The 22,783-nt window shown below is 42.7% G+C and overlaps 1 protein-coding gene across 1 annotated transcript in view; it reads left to right on the top strand.

The window, feature by feature from the left end:
• FH (fumarate hydratase) overlaps window positions 1-22,188 on the top strand; it is a 28,736-nt gene extending 6,548 nt beyond the window's left edge. The window contains exons 2-10 of the mRNA XM_059146702.1: window positions 753-887; window positions 3,652-3,762; window positions 5,717-5,893; window positions 8,581-8,763; window positions 11,761-11,926; window positions 13,035-13,238; window positions 14,708-14,835; window positions 17,761-17,914; window positions 21,724-22,188. Of these exons, the coding sequence (XP_059002685.1) occupies window positions 753-887; window positions 3,652-3,762; window positions 5,717-5,893; window positions 8,581-8,763; window positions 11,761-11,926; window positions 13,035-13,238; window positions 14,708-14,835; window positions 17,761-17,914; window positions 21,724-21,866 (1,401 nt within the window). The 3' untranslated portion in view covers window positions 21,867-22,188. The remainder of the gene's footprint in view (window positions 1-752; window positions 888-3,651; window positions 3,763-5,716; window positions 5,894-8,580; window positions 8,764-11,760; window positions 11,927-13,034; window positions 13,239-14,707; window positions 14,836-17,760; window positions 17,915-21,723) is intronic.
• Window positions 22,189-22,783: the final 595 nt, after the last annotated feature.

The raw sequence follows: 22,783 nt of genomic DNA, 5'->3' as shown, positions 1-22,783 counted from the left end.
TATGGAAGCAGCCCAAGTGTCCACGGAGAGATGAATGGATAAAGAGGGTGTGGTGTGGTGTATACACACTATACACACACTCACACACAGAGAGGAATATTACTCAGCCATAGAAAAGATGAGGTTTGTTTTTTTGCCATTTGCAACAGCATGTATAGACCTAGAGGGGTATTATGCTAGGTGAAATAAGAGAAAGATGAATACCGTATGATTTCATTTATATGTGGAATTTAAAAATCAAAACAAATGAGTAAACAAACACAAGGCAGAAGCAGACCCATAAATATAGAGAAAAAACTGATGGTTGCCAGAGGGAAGAGGTCGGGAGGATGGGTAGAATGGCTGAAGGGGAGTGGGAGGTACAGGCTCGTTAAGGAATGAGGTCAGTCTTGGGGTAGAAGGTACAGCATAAGGAAAACAGTGGATTGTGTGCTGATTACGTTGTGTGGTGACAGGTGATAGCTACACCCTACACCGTGGCAAGCACTGTAGGACCTAGAGTTCGGTCTCAGTGTTTTACACCTGAAACTAGTGTACTGTTGTGCGTGTCACCTATACGCAAAAAAAAAAAAAAAAAAAAAGTGTGACAAATTTGTCAGGAAAAGGACCGGAGAGCAGAAGGAGAATCCAGTGGGGTTTTTTATCTTTTGAGTAGGTATTTAGGTTTCTTGCCCCTTACAAGCTGATAGGATATTATTACTTTGATACTGTTTCTTTTCAAGCTCTAACGGTGTCTTAATTTTTCTCTTTAGGCGAGTCAAAATTCCTTTAGGATAGAGTTTGACACCTTTGGTGAACTCAAGGTCCCAAATGATAAGTATTATGGCGCCCAGACGGTGAGATCCACAATGAACTTTAAGATTGGAGGTGCGACAGAACGCATGCCAGTAAGTGGTTTTATGGAAGTATTGGCTTTATTCAAACAAGTCACTTTATTTTACAAATAAATATCTTACTGAATTAAAATAAAAACTTATTACAGAATTGGCTTTGTGAGTCTCTTTATTTTTGCTGGGTTTTTTTTTCAGATTTTTATTAGAATTTTAGTTTGAACATTTTTCGTTTTAATACTTAGTTTTTTAAGCTGATTTAAGACAGATTTTTAAGAGACTGATTGAAAAGGAAACAGATTTTTCTTTAATATTATACTTTCTGTCTATCTTGGTTTTTGTTTCCAGAAAAGTGTACACAAATACATAAAACTATTCTTCCTCACCCTGTCTATACATAAGTACACGCGCAGTGCCAGGTGAATGACCGAAGGATTAGGAAACTTTTCTACCGTATTTCAATAAGTGTAAGATGACCTCAGAAGAGTCGGGCCCTGTCATTGGCTGTATGGTGATGCATCCTGGCTTCAGAGATGTCAGAAGTGGAAAGAACTGACTGACTGGCTTCCGTACGCTACTGGGGCCCGGCCGTGGTGTGAACCCTGGTCAGCGCCAGGCTGTGGCCTAGGCTCGGAGCCTGCAAGTGGCCAGGCTTTGGTCGGGGAGCTGTGGAATACTGTCTTCCGAATACACTTTTTACCCTATAGTCATCTTAACTTCCATATTTTAGCCCATTGCTAAGCCTTTAAGACTGAACTTTCACAGGCTTATACATTTCTACAATAGAAAAGAAAATCTTTTTGTCACTGCCTCCACCAGTCAGCCTAGTGGTTGGGCAAACTAGGGTCAGATGACGTGGTGAGGTGACAGAGGGTAGCAGGTGATCTGAAGTGTCCTCGAGTTCAGCTCCTGGGACTGAGGAGGTCAGTGCAGGGCACTAGTGGTGGGAGTAAGCAGGGCTCCTGCTCCTGCTCCTGCTTCTGGCGGCAGAGGTGGGATTCAGGGGTGTGTGGTTGCTGCCGCTGCTCCAGAAATGGGGCAGCTGTTTCTGTTAGGCGCCTGTAAAAGATGGGCATGTGGGGTATCTGTTTTTTTTGTCACATTTTGCTTCACCTCGATTAATATCCTGAACTTTTTAAAATACAAAGCAGACTCTGATGGGCCCTGATCTGAGCAGTATGTGTAAACCCGGCCCCTTGTACCTGAGGTCCAAAGGAAAGCAAAACCAAAAACGATTATGAACTTCTAATGTGAGTAAATTAAGAATAACGAGACCCTTCTTTTTCTCCCCAGTGACATTTTACCATTTTATTGTGATCGTAATCCGTGAAGCTGCTGTGACGCTTTTTTCATTTTCTGAGTCCGCAGACACCAGGGTCAGTCCCCACGTTCGGATGGCCAGAGCGGGGAGGCCTCTCGGTCACGACCTGGCAGTGGTTTAAGCCACCACTGCAGTGTCCTCCTGTAGAAATTTAAATTCCCATCCGTGTCATGTTTGCAGTGTTTAAGTTTCTTTTTCTTTTCTTTTTTTTTTTTTTTTTAAGATTTTATTTATTTATTTGTCAGAGAGAGAGAGAGAGCGAGAGTGAGCACAGGCAGAGTGGCAGGCAGAGTCAGAGGGAGAAGCAGGCTCCCTGCGGAGCAAGGAGCCCGACGTGGGACTCGATCCCAGGACGCTGGGATGATGACCTGAGCCGAAGGCAGCTGCTTAACCAACTGAGCCACCCAGGCGTCCCCGTTTTTAAGTTTCTAATGCTATGTGCCATTTGTTTCTATCTCATTTGGGTAAAACACTCAAAATGGTTTGATTCTGGTTTCTTAGAATTCAAAACACGGATATTCTCTCATTTCTTTTTCCGTTTGACCTTCAGCTTGTCCTCCCTTCAGCCTGGTTTTAACATGTCCTCTTCCTTTTCTTCAGTGTCCCCCTGATTCTGGGTGAGGACCGTGGCTTCTCCTGTACAGTTCCCCACCCTTCATTCCTCCCTTGCACATTTCCCCCTTCAGACCTCTTGTGGGAGCCAGACTATAATCTGCATTATTAATTGTGGCCATAATACATACTTCCTGTCTCACAAAAACCAGATTCCACTTCCTTGATGAGTCAGCAAAAGTTGCTGACTTTCATCCCTTTAAATTTGGTGAGGTGATCCAGAGCAGGAAGTGAAGAGATCCGCAAACCGAAAGGGTTTGAGATAGGGTGAGATGATGCATCCGAAGCTGTAAGCCCTAAGTCTGGATGTAGTACCCTGGGCTTAAAGAAATATTCTGAGGGACATTCCAGTGACTTAAGGAATGTCAAAGCCTCATTGACAAACCAGAAGAACTTGCTTTTTGGCTTTGGGATGAAGTGATACCCATTTAGTAATGGTTATTTAGAACTTATTGGCAGTTAAATATTATTTTTACTTTTATTGTTTTTAATGAGGAGAGGGAAAAATTATAATATGGCATGAGATCCAGTGAGGAAAAATGGTACTTGCTGGTGAAATGACTGAGTGCCATTAGTGTTTATATATATGAAATAAACACATGTCTGTTTTAATCTCTCATAAAAAAGTGGTGCATTGTGTGTTTCGGGGGGGGGTGCGGTCAGACACACACATGTATTAAAGAGTCAACCTATTTGCTTTTGTTTGGTTCCCTAAACAGATACGTGATGAATCTTGGTTCATTACATACCTCTCTGTAATCTTAGTGTTACTGTAACATTACTTACTTTAGTGTTTTATGTAGGTTTTCACTTGCATAAAAGAATAATCTTAAATTTATGTTCTTAATGAAACCTGCAATTTTGAGAAATTTTTCTGATTAATTTTAGATCCCAGTTATTAAAGCCTTTGGCATTTTGAAGCGAGCCGCTGCTGAAGTAAACCAGGATTATGGTCTTGATTCCAAGATTGCCGAGGCCATCATGAAGGCAGCAGATGAGGTAGGAGGTGACAAGTGTGCTGTTTACTCAGTGGCATCAGACCCGCATCTCTGCTAGATGATGTCAGGCTCTGGCAGGGAAAAGGGGCGCTGAATTCCCGAGTTAATGAGTTTCAAGGTAGGGTGACAGCAGCTTGTTTGGATATTAGTGGATATTAGTGTGGTGCTTAAAATATTGTGGCAAAAGTTTTGGGATGATGCTGTACCTTTTTAAAAAAATTTTTTTTTTTTTTAAATTTTTAAAGACTTTATTTTAGAGAGAGAGAGTTGGGGAGGGGAAGAAGGAGAGAGAATCTCAAGTTGATTCCTCACTGAGTCCCATGCAGGGCTCGATCTTACAACCTTGAGATCATGATCTGAGCTGAATCTGAGAGTCAGACACTTAACCAACTGTGCCACTCAAGCACCCCCATACCTTTTATTTTTTATTCTCTTCACAGTTTGAAGAAAACCTGAAGAGACATGGTTAAACTTATACTACATTTTATTTTATTAAGTATAAATGGTTCCTTTTAAAACTAGTCAGTTACTTGATATGTATGGAGAATGTAATTTTATTAATCCACTTATGTAATCTTAAGGAAGTAGTCAGAGATAATGGTTAAAAACGTATATTTACAATGTTTTTCATTGTAGTACTATTTACGGTAATACCAAATTAGACTGTACCTGACCATAACAGATGCTTACATAAACTATATAATAGAACCATAGAAAATTACTTTCTTAGGAATGTCCTATGATAGGGGCGCCTGGGTGGCTCAGTCGGTTAAGCGGCTGCCTTCTGCTCAGGTCATGATCCCAGCATCCTGGGATTAAGCCCTGCATCCAGCTCCCTGCTCAGCAGAGAGCCTGCTTCTCCCTCTCCCTCTGCCAGCTGCTCTGCTTACTTGTGCTCTCTCTCTGTCAAATAAATAAATAAAATATTAAAAAAAAAAAAAAAAAGAATGTCCTATGATGGAGCCCACCATATAGGAAGTATGGGTCGGGGAGGTAGCAAAATGTATGTATTTTATGATCCCATTTGTGTTTGGAAAATATGAACAGAGAACATGTGTTTTCCATTGTGCATGTTTGCATACCCATTGCTTGGGACAAGCCTAAAGGGAGAAGCCAAAATGCCAAGAGTTACCATTTCTGAGGGGCAGCGCTGTCGTAACTACATTTTTCTCACTTCTCAAAATGTTCCACACTGAACGTCTATTACATAACTAGGAAAAAAAGTTGTATTTTAAAAGGGACCAATTGTTAAAGGTAATAATTTTCTAAGGTGTGTACTGTTTTTTTTTTTAAGCTAAAGTCATTCTAGAAGACGTCTAGAAGATGAAGTTCAGCACCTACTCTCTAAGAAAGCTTTATAATTCAAAAACTAACACATAAAATTATATGACAGAAACGGACAAATCTGGGCTGTGCTTGTCTCTACTCTTGGCAGTTGCTACATGTCGGACGTCTGTGCAGTGAAGTAGCTGTCAGCAAACTCACTTTCAAGTGACTCGTTCATTATCATGCTGAGTCCAGCTGTGACTTCTATAGGACATTCCCACTGAGCACCACAGGAAACGTGTCTAAGGTGTGCCAGCCTTAACGGGTGGCCCTGTCTGGTTATTATTAGAGGAGGCCATTGGAGATATAGAAGAAAGATGGCTTTGATTCAGTCTTCACCTGCAATCCGTGCAATTGTATCTTTCAGAGTAGATAACCTTTCACTTTGTAGAGCAGCAGTGGTTGGAGCATGGGCTCCAACCCATCCCAGGATGCAGAAGCCTGGAGTCGCTGGACAAGCACGAGCTGTGCGGCACCATCTGTAAATCAGTTAGCGTATGAGAAAAGTGAGCATCTTTAGAACGGCACTTGATAGGCGACTCCTTAATCATAGCTGATCACAATAGCTAAATGGATAGCGAATACTTCTTATTTTTAAAAATCCATTTTTTAAACCTTTTTTCCTGCAGGTAGCCGAAGGTAAATTAAATGATCATTTTCCTCTTGTGGTGTGGCAGACGGGATCTGGAACCCAGACAAATATGAATGTAAATGAAGTCATTAGCAATAGAGCAATTGAAATGCTAGGAGGTGAACTTGGTAGCAAGAAACCCGTACATCCCAATGATCACGTTAATAAAAGCCAGGTCAGTATATGATCTTTTCTTTGTTATAAATTGAAAAGAATGCCTGAGATTATGACTGTAAAACAAGAATTAGCTTTTTGACAAGGAAGGTTCATTTGGCTTACATTCTTTAGTGGAAAGGACTGATAGTTTTTTGTTTGTTTGTGTGTTTGGCATTTTCTTTTGATTTTATTTTAACAACTCACAATTTAAAGGGCTTATTTCAACAGAGGTCTGAGTAGTAAAAATAAAATATTTTAAAGCTACTTTTCAAAATTCAGGTTCAATCCAGATGAAGAAAGTCCATATACCACATTTTTTTTTCTTTGAAGTATATATTTTTCCATTTTATTTCTTTTCAGTGTTCCAGAATTCTTGTTATGTTCTTATTTCTTTTAGAAATCCTAGGTCTATGTCTTAAACTTCATAAAAATCCCTATTGGGGAACCTGAATTTAGTATATAAGTCTATTTATATTGTTTTGTTTTTTAAAAATGCTTTATTTTTTATTTATTTTTTTTATTTTTAATTTTTTTTTTTTATTTGTTTATTTGACAGACAGAGATCACAAGTAGACAGAGAGGCAGGCAGACAGAGAGAGAGGGAAGCAGGCTCCCTGCTGAGCAGAGAGCCCGATGCGGGACTCTATCCCAGGACTCTGGGATCATGACCTGAGCCGAAGGCAGCGGCTTAACCCACTGAGCCACCCAGGCGCCCCAAAAATGCTTTATTTTTAAATCATTTTAGAATTATAAAAGAATTACAAAGGTACTTCACACATAGTTCCTGTATAGCCTTCTCCCAGCTTCCCTTAAGCATTTTTCTTCACCCTGGTACGTTTATTCCACTGTGAAATTAACATTGGTATACAGCACCCTCAACTAGATAGACTTTCCTAGGATGGCCCTAGTCTTCTGCCAACATCTTTTTTCTTCCAAGATAAAATCCACATTACATGTTGCACTTAGTTGCTGTGTTCCCTTAGTCTCCTCCAGTCTCTGACTCTCGTCTTTTGTCACCTTGACACTTTGGAAAGTAGCGGTCACGTATTTTGTGGAATCCCTTGGTTTGGATCTGTTTGATGCTTTCTCATGATCAGGTGGAGACTCTGGATTTTGGGAAAACTGTTCAGAAGGGAAGGGCTCCTCTTACTGCGTCACGGCTGGGGTACATGATAGCACCAGGACTTGGGACTGGTGATGTGAACTTCAACCCTTGTTTAGGCCATTGGGCTTCTCCACCTTCTGTTTTCTGTTAGAAGTGAGCCACGCAGGCCTGCTTCTGCTCGGGCACTGCCCTTCAACTTCACTTTGTGAGGGGAGGCATATCAAGGAATTTTTGGTCATGTACTAAAATCAACACCGAATTAATAAGTAGTTATGGTGCTGGACAAATACCCTCTTTCTCCTTAAACTTGTCCACAAAGCTTATCGTTCACTAGTAGATCTGGCCTATAGCAGTTACGACTGTGATGTCTTAGTGGTGACGCTAAGGTTTTGTACTCCCCTCATTCCTTGTGCTCTATTAATTGGAACTTTTCCGTAAAGAAGATTTGTCCTCTTCTCTCTACCTCCGCACTTATGTATCTGTTTATGTATATCAACATGGATTTGTGCATTTTTATTTTACTCTTAGGGCTCTAATCTGATACTGTTATCACTTACGTTGTTGCTCAGATTGTTCTAGCTCTGGGAGTCCTCTCCGTCGGCTCCTGTGTCCTTTGTATCCCTATCCTTCCCCCTGCTCCTTTTTTCTTGCTTTAAAGCAGTTCTCTACTCTCTTCTACCAGATGCTCCAGGCCCATCATGCTGTCGCTTCCCTGCCCCAGGGCCCCGCCAGTGCCCATTTTGCCAGGGAACTCTTGGAGGATCTCACTGGAAAATATTCAGAAATTAGGATCTGGTGCTAGGTGTAATTTAATTTATTTTAAAGTATTAATGGGGAAGCTTTTTCATACAAGGTTACCGTATGAAGGATCTTTCAAACTTATTACTTGTGTTTAAATATATAAATTTCTCTTTTATGTATACTGTAAGTCTGAAATCCAAGTGAGAGTAATCGCGTGTGTACGAGTCAGGGGCGCTGTGTGGCAAGTGAGATCGGTGTACACCGTGAATGTTCCTTGTACCATTCATTCTGCTCTTGGAAATGGTTTGATATTTTCCACAGTAAAAACCTATAAAAATAACACTTTTTTTTTTTAAAGTAGCATAATAATTTAAAAGTATAGGGTTTCCAGTTGAAAACAGAGTGTGGAGTATGGACTTCCTGGTTCGGTCCCAGTTCTGCCAGTTCCTAACTGTTTTGGCAAGTCACACCATTTCTTTGAGAGCTTGAGTTTCCTCTTTTTTAAAGTGATGAACTACCTCACAAGAATTTTGCTCAAGTTTAATAAAAGACTATCGGTAACTGCAAGATATCCTTACATGTACTTGTTAATTGTCCTTCCTGTTTGCTACCATTTACTAGCAGTTATCCTAATAGCATGGAAGAGGAGGTGGCATATATGATACAGTCCTGCGCTTATTAAGCCCGACTGCTGCTCTCGAACCTTAAGTGAGCTGTGTCTTGCCGCAAGTCAGTGTCATTAAGCACTAAAGACATGAGTTTCGTGTAATCATTTAGAGATGTTTTTAATGGAGACATTCACGTGTGTTTTTTGTTGCTTCTGATGTAACATTTTACCATTTTTGTAAATTTTCCAACAGAGCTCAAATGACACATTTCCCACAGCAATGCACATTGCCGCCGCCATAGAGGTCCACAACGTGCTCCTGCCGGGACTCCAGAAGCTACACGATGCTCTCCATGCCAAATCTAAAGAGTTTGCCCAGATCATCAAAATTGGGCGTACTCACACGCAGGATGCTGTTCCTCTCACCCTCGGGCAGGTAGATGAGCGCGGCTGTTGATTCGGTTTGGGGATTGGTACAGATGGCCAGCATATTACCCTCTAAATCGTACTTGTTTAAAAGGCCAAGTTCGGGGCGCCTGGGTGGCTCAGTCGTTAAACGTCTGCCTTTGGCTCGGGTCATGATCCTGGGGTCCTGGGATCGAGTCCTGCATCGGGCTCTCTGCTCAGCAGAGAGTCTGCTTCTCCCCCTCCCATCCCCACCCCCCCCGTTTGTCTTCCTCTCACTGTCTCTCTCTCTCTCTGTCAAATCAGTGAGTAAACTCTTTAAAAAATAAAATAAAATAAAAAATAAAAGGCCAGGTTGTAACAGTTCAGTGGCAGAGACTTTTCTGCATTAAGCCGTCAGTAGTTTTCCTGACAGATTCTCAGGGGAAGAGCACAGCGTGAGGACAGTGAGCCAGTCTCTCGGCAGTCGGCTCGGGTTGAGAGCTTAGTTGTGCTACGTACACACTGTGGGACCCTGGGAAAATTAGTGAGCTTTTCTGCTCCTCAGTTTTTTGAGCTTTAAAATGAGGAAAATAACATCTGTACCCTAGCCCAGTTGTGAGGTTCTCTTTGGTTCGCGTGAAGGGTGTAGAAGCATGCCGACACGTAGTAATAAGGACATACTGGCGTTAGCGGTCACCGCCGCTTTCAGCGTCCCAGGACCATCATCCTGTCTCCCTTTGTCTCTTACTGTACAGAGTAGGCTCTATAAAAATTACTTTTAAATTGATTAAGCAAGGCCTGTCTACCTGTAAGATTGTTTTGGGCCATATGGGGAAGGGGTATTACTCTCTTCCCCCAAATACCAGAAAGTGTTTTTGTGTTTCTTGATCAGTGCCTCAGAGCATGTCTAGTAGCACGCACCACGAAGGACACGAAGGGAATCAGGCGATGTTTTTTTTTTTGTTTTTGTTTTTTGCTTGTTTGTTTGTTTTTTAGGATTTTATTTATTTACTTGACAGACAGAGATCACAAGTAGGCAGAAAGGCAGGCAGAGAGGGGGGGAGGCAGGCTCCCCGGCTGAGCAGAGAGCTCAATGTGAGGCTCGATCCCAGGACCCCAGGATCATGACCTGAGCCGAAGGCAGAGACTTTAACCCACTGAGCCACCCAGGCGCCCCCAGGCAATGGTTTTTGATGGTAAAACTCTCCCGTGGTTCGGGAACGGTGAGTTGCCCAGATGCAGTATCAGGTGACGGCGAGGGGAGCGGGGCTGCTTACTTGAAAAGGCTCATTTATAGTTTTGTTCACGTGAGCACCGCAGGAAGCTTGATTGCTTAGCTTAATTTCAACACGGAAGGGAAGAGGAAAACAGAATGATTCATGGGAGTACGGGTGCCGCGAGAGAAGGGGCTCCCGCCTTCTGTTGTCCCTGAAGCCTCTTCTCCTTGCAGCGAGTCTTAGTGCCTGGCATGGTTTCTGCGCAGCAGGGGCCCTCGGGTTTCTAACGTTTTCCTTGTCGTGTGTGTCACATGGTGGAAAACCACGGAGCTAATGTCTCTTGGGGCCATGACAGCCGCCTGGGTAAAATCATCATTCTCCCTGTTACGTCAGCAACAGTTTTCTGGTGGACTTCACCTTACCGGAGCACCTACACTTGCTTTGATTGCAATTGCCTTTTGAGTTTATGCAGGTTTTCCCCAATAAAAAGAAACTTCTTCAGTGCACCCAGCTGGTTATGTATTAGTGACGTTAGGTTGGATGGATCTGGTCTACCTGAAAGGGGTTACAGCTTCTAAAATGTTTTCTTTAAAACAGTAAGATATCCTCATACTAATCAGAACTGTTCATGGTTTTTCCATGTTTTTAAGCAGGGAAAAGAGCTTTAGTGTAACCATATAGTCTAGCTTGCTTGGTTGAGTTCTGGCTTATGCCTTTTGTCCCTGCATAATTCTTTCTTTATTTTTTTTTTCTAAAGATTTTATTTATTTATTTGACAGAGAGAAATGACAAGTAGGCAGAGAGGCAGGCAGAGAGAGAGGGAGAAGCCGAATCCCTGCTGAGCAGGAGCCTGATGGTGGGGCTGGATCCCAGGACCCTGATATCATGACCTGAGCCAAAGGCAGAGGCTTTAACCCACTGAGCCACCCAGGTGCCCCACCCCGCATAATTCTTAAAATTGTTTCAGCATAATTCTTAAAAGGGGCCCTGTCCTGTTCAGACAATACATTCTGTGGCTACCTTTGTAGAATGTCTTTCTGGGAACCCTGTGACAGTAATAGCAGAATTAACTTGCATCCGGAAGCTCTAGTCTTACTGTGGCCTGTTACCTGCTTGTGCTGTTCAGTGGGCCGTTCAGCCTCCTGTTCTCTGTTAGGTTTTTAAGCTGAAATTGTGTGGAGAAAGTGTCTGTTTGCACTTGTCTGGAGAGACAATTCAGGGTTTTTTGGGTTTTTTTTTTCTTTCTTGACGTTGTCTGGGATATAACAACAAGAAAAAAATCACCTGCAAACAGACTAATAATTTAATGTACTAAAGTAATTCTTTCTTAAAGCTTGTTTCCTGGGTGCCTGGGTGGCTCAGTTGGTTAAATGTCTGCCCTCAGCTCGGCCATGATCTCAGGGTGCTGAGATCAAGTCCCATGTAGGGCTGGCTCCCTGCTCTGTGGGGAGTCTGCTTGTCCCTCTGCCCCTCCCCTCTGCTCCTGCTCATTCTCACCCTATCTCTTGCTCTCTCTTTTGCAGAAATAAATAAAATCTTTAAAAAATAAAGCTTATTTCCTGTGTTGTTTTTCTTTGCTTTCTGTTAAAAGAAGACAGTTAACCAGGCTGCATGTTCCCCTCTGTGGTGTCATCCCACCTTATAGGTTTATAAATCCTCATTCTTCCTTGTACTTTGATCATCGTATGAATTAAAATGGTACACATGGCACTTGGTAGCTCATAACTTATAAGAACATATTTAAAAGAACTTCTGTTCAACACAGTCAGAGTCACTTGTCAGCTGTTAAGAAATCACATGTTCTCTCCTTAATTTCCTTCTTTTTCCAGGAATTCAGTGGTTATGTTCAACAAGTGAAATACGCGATGGCGAGAATAAAAGCCGCCATGCCAAGGGTCTACGAGCTTGCGGCTGGAGGCACTGCCGTGGGCACTGGCTTGAATACTAGAATCGGCTTTGCAGAGAAGGTGGCGGCCAAAGTGGCCGCGCTCACAGGTCAGCGGGAATATGAACTCCGACTCCTCTTCGTTACACTGGTCTATATTTTCTGCTTTGAATTCTTGTGACTTTAAAGCTAAAAAATAATATTTTCCCATCAAACATGTTTTATGTCTGTTTTAGAAGTAACAGTATTCATCCTTCTGCCTTTCATGGTTCCCATCTATGATTCATACGGTGTGCAATTAAATCTGTCAGTGCTGGCTTGTTTACTGTCATCGTGATGCTCAGTCATTTTCCCTTTAAAGCTGTTTCAAATACCCTTTTCAAAGCAGGCAAAATCAGCAGATGGTTGACACACAGTGCTTTCAATGGTAGATATGTTGAGATACTGACAGGCTTAGTTTCTTTTTTCCCTGTATCATACTGGGACATTTCTCTGAGTTAATGACCTTTTTGAATCTTGTTTTTCCTTTAGTAGAGAGAGTGCTGTGTTCTCGATAATAACTATTATTACAGCCGAGTTGTCATCTCCAGAAAACTCTTCTGAAGAGATAGATGCTACTGGCTGAAAGGGCAGACATAATTAGATGGTCTCTAGTGGAGATTGGTTTTTCAGTCAAGTTTTAATTGAGAAGAACTGTATTATAGGAATTAGAATATGTGATCTTTAAAATTTGAACACAGGCGACAGTGGAAATTCTAACTCCTTTTGGCCCCCTGCCATCTCAGGGGGTCTGCAGGGTCCCGGCTAAAGGAGGCACTAGGACAGCCTAAGATGGGAAACAATTGTACTAGTAAAAGAGTGTGGAATAAAATGAACTTTAGCCCCTTTTCCTCCTTACTCAGAAGTAGTAGGCATCATACACATGTTCGCAGGAGAATAGTGTTTTTCTTTCAGTGCATTTCTTTTATTGTCCTTGTTTCTTTATCTTTTAAACACGCTAGTATCTCCAGATTCTTCCTGCTTGTTCAAGACTTAAACCTAGACAAAGCTTGAATCAGAAGATAATCATTTTTTCTTGAAGTAAAATTTTTCTTCTGTGTTTGCTTTTCGTGTCCTAGAACTTTCTGTTTAACTCACAGATATTAGAAAAAAAAAAAAAAAAAAACACAACATTTAATTCTACCTGTTAACTCATAGATATATATTTTTTTTCTTCAGGCTTGCCTTTTGTCACTGCTCCAAATAAATTTGAAGCTCTGGCCGCCCATGATGCTTTGGTTGAACTTAGTGGAGCCATGAACACGAGCGCCTGCAGTCTGATGAAGATCGCCAACGATATTCGCTTTCTGGGTTCTGGTCCCCGCTCAGGTCTGGGAGAGCTGATCTTGCCTGAAAATGAACCAGGAAGCAGTATCATGCCAGGTAATGACCTAGCTGGTAAATCTGAGCATTGCAGCTGGGCAAGAACCCGGGCAGCCTCATAAACAGAGCGCGTCTCCGTGTGTTGAGCATGAGTTTGATCCCAAACACGGATAGGGACGTGTGTTGCACACTCGTTTCAGAATGTGTGCGGGCCCCCCATGATCCGAGTTGGGAACACCACCCAGCAATACAGGAAGAGAGAATGAGTTAGCACGTGCATTTTGGTTCCCCACATGAGCGAATGTGTAAGTTCCATCTTTTATAATCCAAAGCCAGAAGAACCCCGAAACGAGCTGTTAAAGTGATCAGCATGGGTTGAATAGAAACAAATTCTTCCAACTGCCTGTTAGTTCATTTTTTGCTTTGGGTTTTGGCCTGTCAGGTAAGGGAAGTGACACAGGCACTAGCGAGTCATTTACAGACTCCTATGACAGTCACTGAGTCCCTTGGGGACATGTGGGTAGCCTTGTTAGATGAATGTAGTGGGTGAACAGTGATGATGGAGTGACACTAATGAGTTGACTTCAGACGGGAGGCTGAGGGGTTCTGCCCCTTCACTGCTTCACTGGTGACCAAGGGTGAAGGCACGGGGTACGAGTGGCTCACGTCAGCGGATAAGGAAACAGCAGCACACCGGGTGACAGGATCAAGATTCATCTCTGTAGGTTCAACTAAAATTGACAAGGTGACTTTTAATAGTGAGAAAGACCTGACTATAGGTTCTTTGAAATCGGTGCACGTGTATAGAACGAGAAGAGATGAGGTTTTAGCATAGTTTACGTTGGAAAATGATGTAAGTTTAGTTGCCGGCAAATTCGAAGTGATTGCCTAGAAAAGAGAAACCCAGATTCACAGATAAGGAAGTAACCTTTCCGTCGTGTCGCCTTGTACTGGTCGGAGGCATCTGCGGTGTCTGGTTTAGACAGAGGGGTGCTCCCAGGGTGATGGGGCTCTGGAGACAGGATGAGTAGGAGAATTTCTGCTTCATGTCCGCTTTGAGAAGTCTCCCGAAAGTCAGCCCGGTGCTTATTTTATGAGTGTTCCCGTTGCGGCCGGCGTCTCTGTGGTTACCCCTCCTGTGCTGTAATTGCTGGCTCTCTCCCCCCGGCCTCCAGGTTCTGCAGGCCAGGGGCTGCGTCACTCCCCACGGGGTGTTCAGTGCCTAGCTCCAGCGTTCTGCAGTGAACGAAAGCTGTGGAAACGGGGAGGGCCACGTTCCCTGTGTGGGTGTGGGTGTGGGTACTCATTACTCAGGAGCCCCTGAGCCAGTGGGTCACGGTTTGGGGCCACCCATCCCTCTCTCTTGATTGGTTTCATTGTATCAGCCCTGATGACGGGGGACTTGCTTTATTTAATGAAGTTAGATTTCCTCCTTTTCTTGATCAGTTGACATGATACATAATCTTAACTGGCACTCGACACCATGAGCACGTTTGACGTGGACTCTTTCCTTGGTGGCTCTTTTGAAGGCAAGGTGAACCCTACCCAGTGTGAGGCGCTGACCATGGTTGCTGCCCAGGTCATGGGGAATCACGTCGCTGTCACGGTCGGAGGCAGCAATGGACATTTTGAGTTGAATGTTTTCAAGCCAATGATGGTAAGTTTGAGGTTCAGTTTTTAACGTTTTTTGACTGAAGGCTAATTGTCTTGTGTTTTCTTGCATAAAGTTTTCTAGGATTTCATGTTAGGTACTGAGATGATGTAAGTAGCAATTGGAAGTCAAGTATTTGTTAGTATTAGAAGATTCAGCCTGGATATTTGATTAGGTGACTTTTAGCTCAAGTGATTTGATGGTTTGCCTTATTTAATAAGAAAAAGTCTGGAAATAGGGTGTGGGTTTCTTCCTTGTCCCTCACCCAGTGGGGGAGATGCCAGTGGCTAGAAATAAGTCAGGTCTCCTTGAGCTGTCCCTCAACCCTGTCTCAAACTCCGGTGTCTTAGAAGGATAACCCACATTCACTTTAAGGCAAATTCACTGCTCCCGGTTCCTGCCCCCGACTGGTCCTCGAATTATTCTTCTGGTCATTTGGAACTCATGTAGGCCTGTAGACTTGGTGACATCTGACCTTGGCCTTGAAACACTTCTCCTTGGCTTCCTCAGCACCCTCCTCCGATGTTCTTCCCTGTCCTCCTCTGGCTTTCCTTCATCGGTTTTCCCTTTTCCACATACCTGGAAAACATTTGTGCGTCTAAAATCTGTTCTTTATCTTCCTCTTCATGAAGATGCAGCAGGGTGCGTCATCTTTAGCTTTCATCTGCTTTCCTCAGCTTCAGAACCGCCATCCTTTGGAGTGCTTTATTTGTGTAAAGTGTTGTATATAAAATACACTGGAAGCTTATTACCAGTTTGCATCTGGTGTAAAGTCTGGTTTTAATTTGAGAAAGACAGGCAAATGACAAATATTAAGAATATTTATTCAATGCATTTTTCAAATCTATATTGGGCACCATATTGGGTACTAGTGATAGAACAATAAGCAAGACATTTTTTTTTGCCCTCGTGAAATGTACAATCTAATGAAAAATATAAGCCCAGCCAAAGCAGAACTCAGACATCTAAGCCTTTGCTTGCATGACAGATTCCAGGAAATACCGGCTGTCTGGCAATATAGATGTGCAACAAATGTCTTGCTAATCTTTTTGTTTAAAAACAAAATCTATTTTTTGTCTTTTATAGAAAATCCATCAAGGTAATCAACATTTGCCTTATACATTTTTTTAAGATTTTATTTCTTTGAGATAGAGAGCGAGCACGAGTAGGGGATCGAGTAGGCGGAGAGGGAGAAGCAGGCTCTCTGCTGATCAGGGAACCCAATGTGGGGCTCGATCCCAGGACTCTGGGATCATGACCTGATCCAAAGGCAGACACTTAACTGACTGAGCTACCCAGGCGCCCCAGCATTTGCCTCATATTAAAATCATTAGTGCCAAATCAAACTTTGAAGTTCTGAGCCTTCTGCTGGAGTCCATTTTTGGGACTGTACTTTTCAGACCCTGAGTTTTTAGACCCAAAAGAGAGTAGGATGCAGATATATCTTTATATATGTTGGAAATGTTACAAAAAAGGGAAAAAAGCCTCTAAAGCGAACTAACTGATTTCATGGGTTTTTTTAAATTTTTTTTTTATAAACATATATTTTTATCTCCAGGGGTACAGGTCTGTGAATTGCCAGGTTTACACACTTCACAGCACTCACCAAAGCACATACCCTCCCCAATGTCCATAACCCCACCCCCCTTCTCCCAACCCCCCTCCCCGCAGCAACCCTCAGTTTGTTTTGTGAGATTAAGAGTCACTTATGGTTTGTCTCCCTCCCAATCCCATCTTGTTTCATTGATTCTTCTTCTATCCACTTAAGCCCCCATGTTGCATCACCACTTCCTCATATCAGGGAGATCATATGATAGTTGTCTTTCTCCGCTTGACTTATTTTGCTAAGCATGATACGCTCTAGTTCCATCCATGTTGTCACAAATGGCAAGATTTCATTTCTTTTGATGGCTGCATAGTATTCCATTGTGTATATATAGCACATCTTCTTGATCCATTCATCTGTTGATGAACATCTAGGTTCTTTCCATAGTTTGGCTATTGTGGACATTGCTGCTATAAACATTCGGGTGCACATGCCCCTTTGGATCACTACGTTTGTATCTTTAGGGTAAATACCCAGTAGTGCAATTGCTGGGTCATAGGGCAGTTCTATTTTCAACATTTTGAGGAATCTCCATGCTGTTTTCCAGAGTGGTTGCACCAGCTTGCATTCCCACCAACAGTGTAGGAGGGTTCCCCTTTCTCCGCATCCTCGCCAGCATCTGTCATTTCCTGACTTGTTGATTTTAGCCATTCTGACTGGTGTGAGGTGATATCTCATTGTGGTTTTGATTTGTATTTCCCTGATGCCGAGTGATATGGAGCACTGTGTCTGTTGGCCATCTGGATGTCATCTTTGCAGAAATGTCTGTTCATGTCCTCTGCCCATTTTAAATACTGTGTGAAAGTTTATTTTAAAGGGTCTGGGGAATATTTGTTTTGTTAAGCATTAATAACATGATGGCCATTAAGACCTGGGAAGCCCTCTCTGCACTGACTGCCTCAGACAGGCTGAACTTTCTAACCTCTGCATCTTTGCTTCTCTTCTAGAAGATTCTTTATCCATCTCTAGTTATCTAAGTCCCTTCCATCAAATAGGACTTCACCAATTCCTGCAACTGAATTTTCTCTTCATGCTAACATATTATACCACTCAGTGTTCTTTCACACTACAGGTCTTGGGTTCCAGTTGTTTGTGTTTATGGCTTTTACGTCTTTGAGATTTCCGTGTCCTCAAAGCTTCATAATTTCTTTCACATTTATTTCTGGGGGATGGTGCTTTATACACCACAGGAGTGTTCCATGTTTATCAAATTACACATACTCATTTAGGAACCAGCGCATAATATATATTATGGGACACAAAAGTTAGGCTCATTAAACCCCTCTTTCTCTCTCTCCCTCTCTACTTCACCTTTCCTGTCCCAGATCAAAAACGTGTTACACTCAGCCCGGCTGCTGGGGGACGCGGCTGTTTCCTTCACTGAAAACTGCGTCGTGGGAATCCAGGCCAACACAGAGAGGATCAACAAGCTGATGAATGAATCTCTGATGTTGGTGACAGCTCTTAATCCTCATATAGGTAAGGTTTGGGAATTATGCCATTTTCGACTACAAAATGGCATAAAATATTTTAGCATAAAAGCTAAAATATTTTTAAGAGATTGTTGGATCAAGGTGGACAGCAAATTCCTTTCGGGCATTGTTTATTAAAATCTCACAAAATATTTGCAACTGGGTTGAAAGACACTGTTATATATTAATATGCTGTCAGTGAAGCTTCGTTTCATTTGAAATGTGGTAGCTCAGCAGTTCAAAATTAACACAGATCTCAGTGGTATTGAGAGGCTGAATGTTCTGCATGTTCTACCTGGGAAAGCTCTCCTCACCGGGTAGCGTCACTAGATGGCACTGGCTGGTTAGCAGTGTGGGATGAGCTCATTTTTCTGCCTTCTCTAGCTGCTCTACTACACTTCGGTTTTGTTCTTTGATTCAGTTCAGATATAGGGAGTTACAATAAGGACAGAAGAAAAGGAGTAGTACTCATTGCTTATAGGGAAAGGAGGAAAATGTAAATACTATATTTAAAACCATGAGTCTTACATTGCAAGCCTTTTCCAGAACTATAAATATTTTATTGTGTAAATTCAAACATACCTGCTTAGACTGGGGACTGACCAGAGTGGTCCTTACCAAACACACAGTTTCAGCCCGTAGGTTTGGAGGCGCTCGCTGCATTGTTATGGTGCCTTGAAAGCCTTTTCCCACCTTCTTACTGATGAGCTGAGGTTGTTAACATATTCTTCGATTTCCTATTTTATACTAAGTTATGATACAGTCATTGGCACGATATGGTTGCTGTTTAAAATACTCTTCTATAATGCCGAACTTTCAAGGCAGATTTTTTACTATTGGCTTTACATCAAGCTGTAATTTCTGTTTTATAAAGTTAGAGCTCATTTGACTGTTTCAAATATTTATAGGATATATATCTGTATATATCATATATGTATGTAGCTGTGACATGCAGTGTAGCCTGTTCTGGGGTGTAGAATTGAGATTGGTAATATTTTGATCCTTTAAAAACTATTGTACTTTCACATTCAATCAGAGAGCTACACAGGGGAACCCAAAGGCTTATGTGAGAAACGTTCTCTCACATTTGACTTTAAACACTTAAGTTACAAGTGCTCCGGGGCGCCTGGGTGGCTCAGTGGGTTGAAGCCTCTGCCTTCAGCTCGGGTCATGATCCCAGGGTCCTGGGATCGAGCCCCACATCGGGCTCTCTGCTCTGCGGGGAGCCTGCTTCCTCCTCTCTCTCTCTGCCTGCCGCTCTGCCTACTTGTGATCTCTGTCTGTCAGATAAATAAATAAAATCTTTAAAAAAAAAAAATAAATAAACACTTAAGTTACAAGTGCTCCGGGGCGCCTGGGTGGCTCAGTGGGTTAAGCCGCTGCCTTCGGCTCAGGTCATGATCCCCGGGTCCTGGGATCGAGCCCCGCATCGGGCTCTCTGCTCAGCAGGGAGCCTGCTTCCTCCTCTCTCTCTGCCTGCCTCTCTGCCTGCTTGTGATCTCTCTCTGTCAAATAAATAAATAAAATCTTTAAAAAAAAAAAAAAAAAAAGTTACAAGTGCTCCTAATGCCAAGTGATTAATTGGTCTTTCTTGGAATCAGATTTCTGTGAGCCAAAGGCCATACGAGGATAAATGGGCAAGCTGCACCTTGCTGCTGCAGCCTGAACCTTGTAGCTGCTTGTCCTGGGTTCTCTGTGCACTCGTGGACCACGCTGGCTGGGGATGGGGATTTGTGGAACCTGAAGAGTAGAGCTGAACGGTTAGCGTTAAGACTTAGACTCTAACGTCCTCAGTATAAGGCCACACAATACCCTGACCATCTGATGAAAATTCTTAAAGTTACTCTGATCAGTAAATGCCCTTTTCAACAAGCTTAGCCTCGCCAGTTCAGGTGAATACTGAAATTGCCCATAATTCGTTTCATGGGTGGTTAATGGGTCCATGCCAACAGCACGTCACTTGACGTGTTGACGATCGTGTTGCCTCAAGGCTTTTGTCCCTTTGACCATAGTCCTCTGATCTGGGGGTATTTGGGGGTTTTTTTCCTCCTTTGTCGGTTTCATTTTGTTTGTTTGTTTTTTTCTTTAAGATTTTATTTATTTGAGAGAGAGATCAAGCAGAGGGGAGGGGCAGAGAGAGATGGAAAAAAGCAGGGGATCCTGACCTGAACCAAACACACACGCTGAGCGAGCTAGACAGTCTTTTATGTTCTTTCTTGTTTTTGCCTTCTGACCTTTTTTTAGTTGTGTTAAGACAACTTTCAAAGCTGTCCCTGCCTTTGTTAATTCCAGAAGCAAATATCTTAGGCAAACAGATATGTTTGGTGGTGGTGTTTGGTATGAGAATAGATTTCTGCTAAAACTTGCCACTATGCTTGGGATGTTGGGATGAGGCCAAAGTACCGGCAAGTGTATTGGAAGCACCTGGCAGGTGCGTCCCTCCCCAGCCCCACCCCTTCCCCCCTCAGAGCCAGTGCTCACAGCTCCTACACGGGACTGCTATCTGCTGGGGGCACTGCGGACACCTAGCTGGTTATGCTTTTGTAGAATCTTTGCTTCCAGTTAAACATGTTTCTGGAAAAAACACGTATATCTACTACTTACAAGTATGTTTTCATGTCTTGATGCTATATTGTGTTTTTGTTCTTCCCCCTGTGAAGATAGGAGTTGTTCTCAGTGTAGTATTGAGATGGGCTAATATGTTTTTGATCCTTTAAAAATTATTGTACATTAGCATTTAGCCAGAGAGCTACACAGGGGAACCCAAAGACGATTAAATTGGCCAACTGCCCGTAGAAACAAATCTGTTATAGAAAATGAGGTATGCAGGGGGCGCCTGGGTGGCTCAGTGGGTTAAGCCGCTGCCTTCGGCTCAGGTCATGATCTCAGGGTCCTGGGATCGAGTCCCACATCGGGCTCTCTGCTCAGCAGGGAGCCTGTTTCCTCCTCTCTCTCTCTGCCTGCCTCTCTGCCTACTTGTGATCTCTCTCTGTCAAATAAATAAATAAAATCTTTAAAAAAAAAAAAATGAGGTATGTTTAAGCCTATCTCACTTATGAAAAGTAAAGGGTTTAGGCTGCATCAGAAGTCACAGGTCTGAGGATAATCACTGTTAAATTTTTTTTTTTTAAGATTTTATTTATTTTGCATAAACTGGGGCAGAGGCAGAAGGGGAGATAGACTTTTTTTTTTTAAGATTTTGTTTATTTGGCAGGCAGAGAGAGAGGAGGAAGCAGGCTCCCCGCTGAGCAGAGAGCCCGATGTGGTGCTTGATCCCAGGACCCTGAGACCATGACCTGAGCCGAAGGCAGAGGCTTTAACCCACTGAGCCACCCAGGCGCCCCGAGAGAGAGAATCTTAAGCAGACTCCATGCTGAATGTAGAGCCATCAAGGGGCTTGATCTCATGACTGAGATCATGACCTAAGCTGAAATCAAGATTTGGAGACTTAACCGACTGAGTCATCCAGGTGCCCCTGTTAAATTTTTATTTTTAAGGTTTTATTTATTTATTTAACAGACAGAGATCACAAGTAGGCAGAGAGGCAGGCAGAGTAGAGAAGAGGAAGCAGGCTCCCTGCTGAGCAGAGAGAGCCTGATGAGGGGCTCGATCCCAGGACCCTGGGATCATGACCTGAGCCGAAGGCAAAGGCTTTAACCCACTGAGCCGTCCAGGCGCCCCTCTGTTAAATATTTTTTAAGATTAAACATGTTACTTGAGATCAGTAGCCTCAGTTGAGTAAATGATTACCTTTTGCTTTAGAAAACCAGATTTCAGTATGAATTCCTACATTGCCTTTTTTATTTTTTTCTTCAGGATATGACAAGGCGGCAAAGATTGCGAAGACGGCGCACAAAAACGGATCCACCTTAAAGGCGACTGCTATTGAACTTGGCTTTCTCACCGCAGAGCAGTTTGATGAGTGGGTGAAACCTAAGGACATGCTGGGTCCAAAGTGATTTAATAAATTTATAATAAAAGTAATTATGTTCAGTAAAAGAAATGAAAAAGACTCCTTATTTGTTCTTAAACAGAAATAGATGAATGTGCAAGGAAACGACTTCTGAACTTGAATGTCTGGAGCAGAACAACTTGGTCAATACATAAAACCCCAGGGTGTGCTGGGTCCAAAAGTGTAAATTTTTGAAAATTTAGAGTTTTGAAAAGTGTAAAATGAAGTGATTAAATTGTATAAAGTAAAAATAGACTCATTTTTCTTTTATGTTAATTGACTGTTTTATAGTCAAATCTCATTTCTGTGTATGTGTATTTATTTATATCTTTTATAAAAGAGCCATACTAATTTTTAAAGAGTTTTAATTTTGTTGGCTGGTGCTGTTTTCAATTCCCCTTTAATGAAAAGGTACTTCTTACCTTGTTCCTTATATACTTAGACATTTTTCTCTTCCCGTGGTTTCTGGGCATATGCTAACCGAGCATTTGCCCTGCTGCACGGGGGTGAGTGTGTGTGCGCGTGTGTGCGTGTGCATACGTCTCTGTTAGGAAGTAGGGCAGGTGTAAAAATTTGGGCAGACCTGCTCCATGTGCCGATGAGACACACACACACACACCCTCCTCCTGACCTTAGATCAGTTACGAGTGGAGGGCAGCAGACTGTGGGTCAGGAATTCGAGGACGTGCATTAGACAGGCCCAGGGTGCGGGCCCGAACTTGGGAAGAGAGGGTGTCGTGAAAGGCAGTCTTGATCATCATCTCTGTGCACGTGCCAGGATTTTTCATCAGGGATTCGCTTATTCTTGGAAAATTGGCCATCCACACCCATCCCCTGCGGTGTTCAGAAGGCAGCGTACATAGCATCTAAGACTGTAATTGAGAGTTTTAGAACCCTTGTGATGAAAGATGAAATTATATTTTT

The sequence above is a fragment of the Mustela lutreola genome, chromosome 14 (assembly GCF_030435805.1).
Source record: "Mustela lutreola isolate mMusLut2 chromosome 14, mMusLut2.pri, whole genome shotgun sequence".
Classification (NCBI taxonomy): Eukaryota; Metazoa; Chordata; class Mammalia; order Carnivora; family Mustelidae; genus Mustela; species Mustela lutreola.
This window is presented reverse-complemented; position numbering and strand designations above follow the sequence as displayed.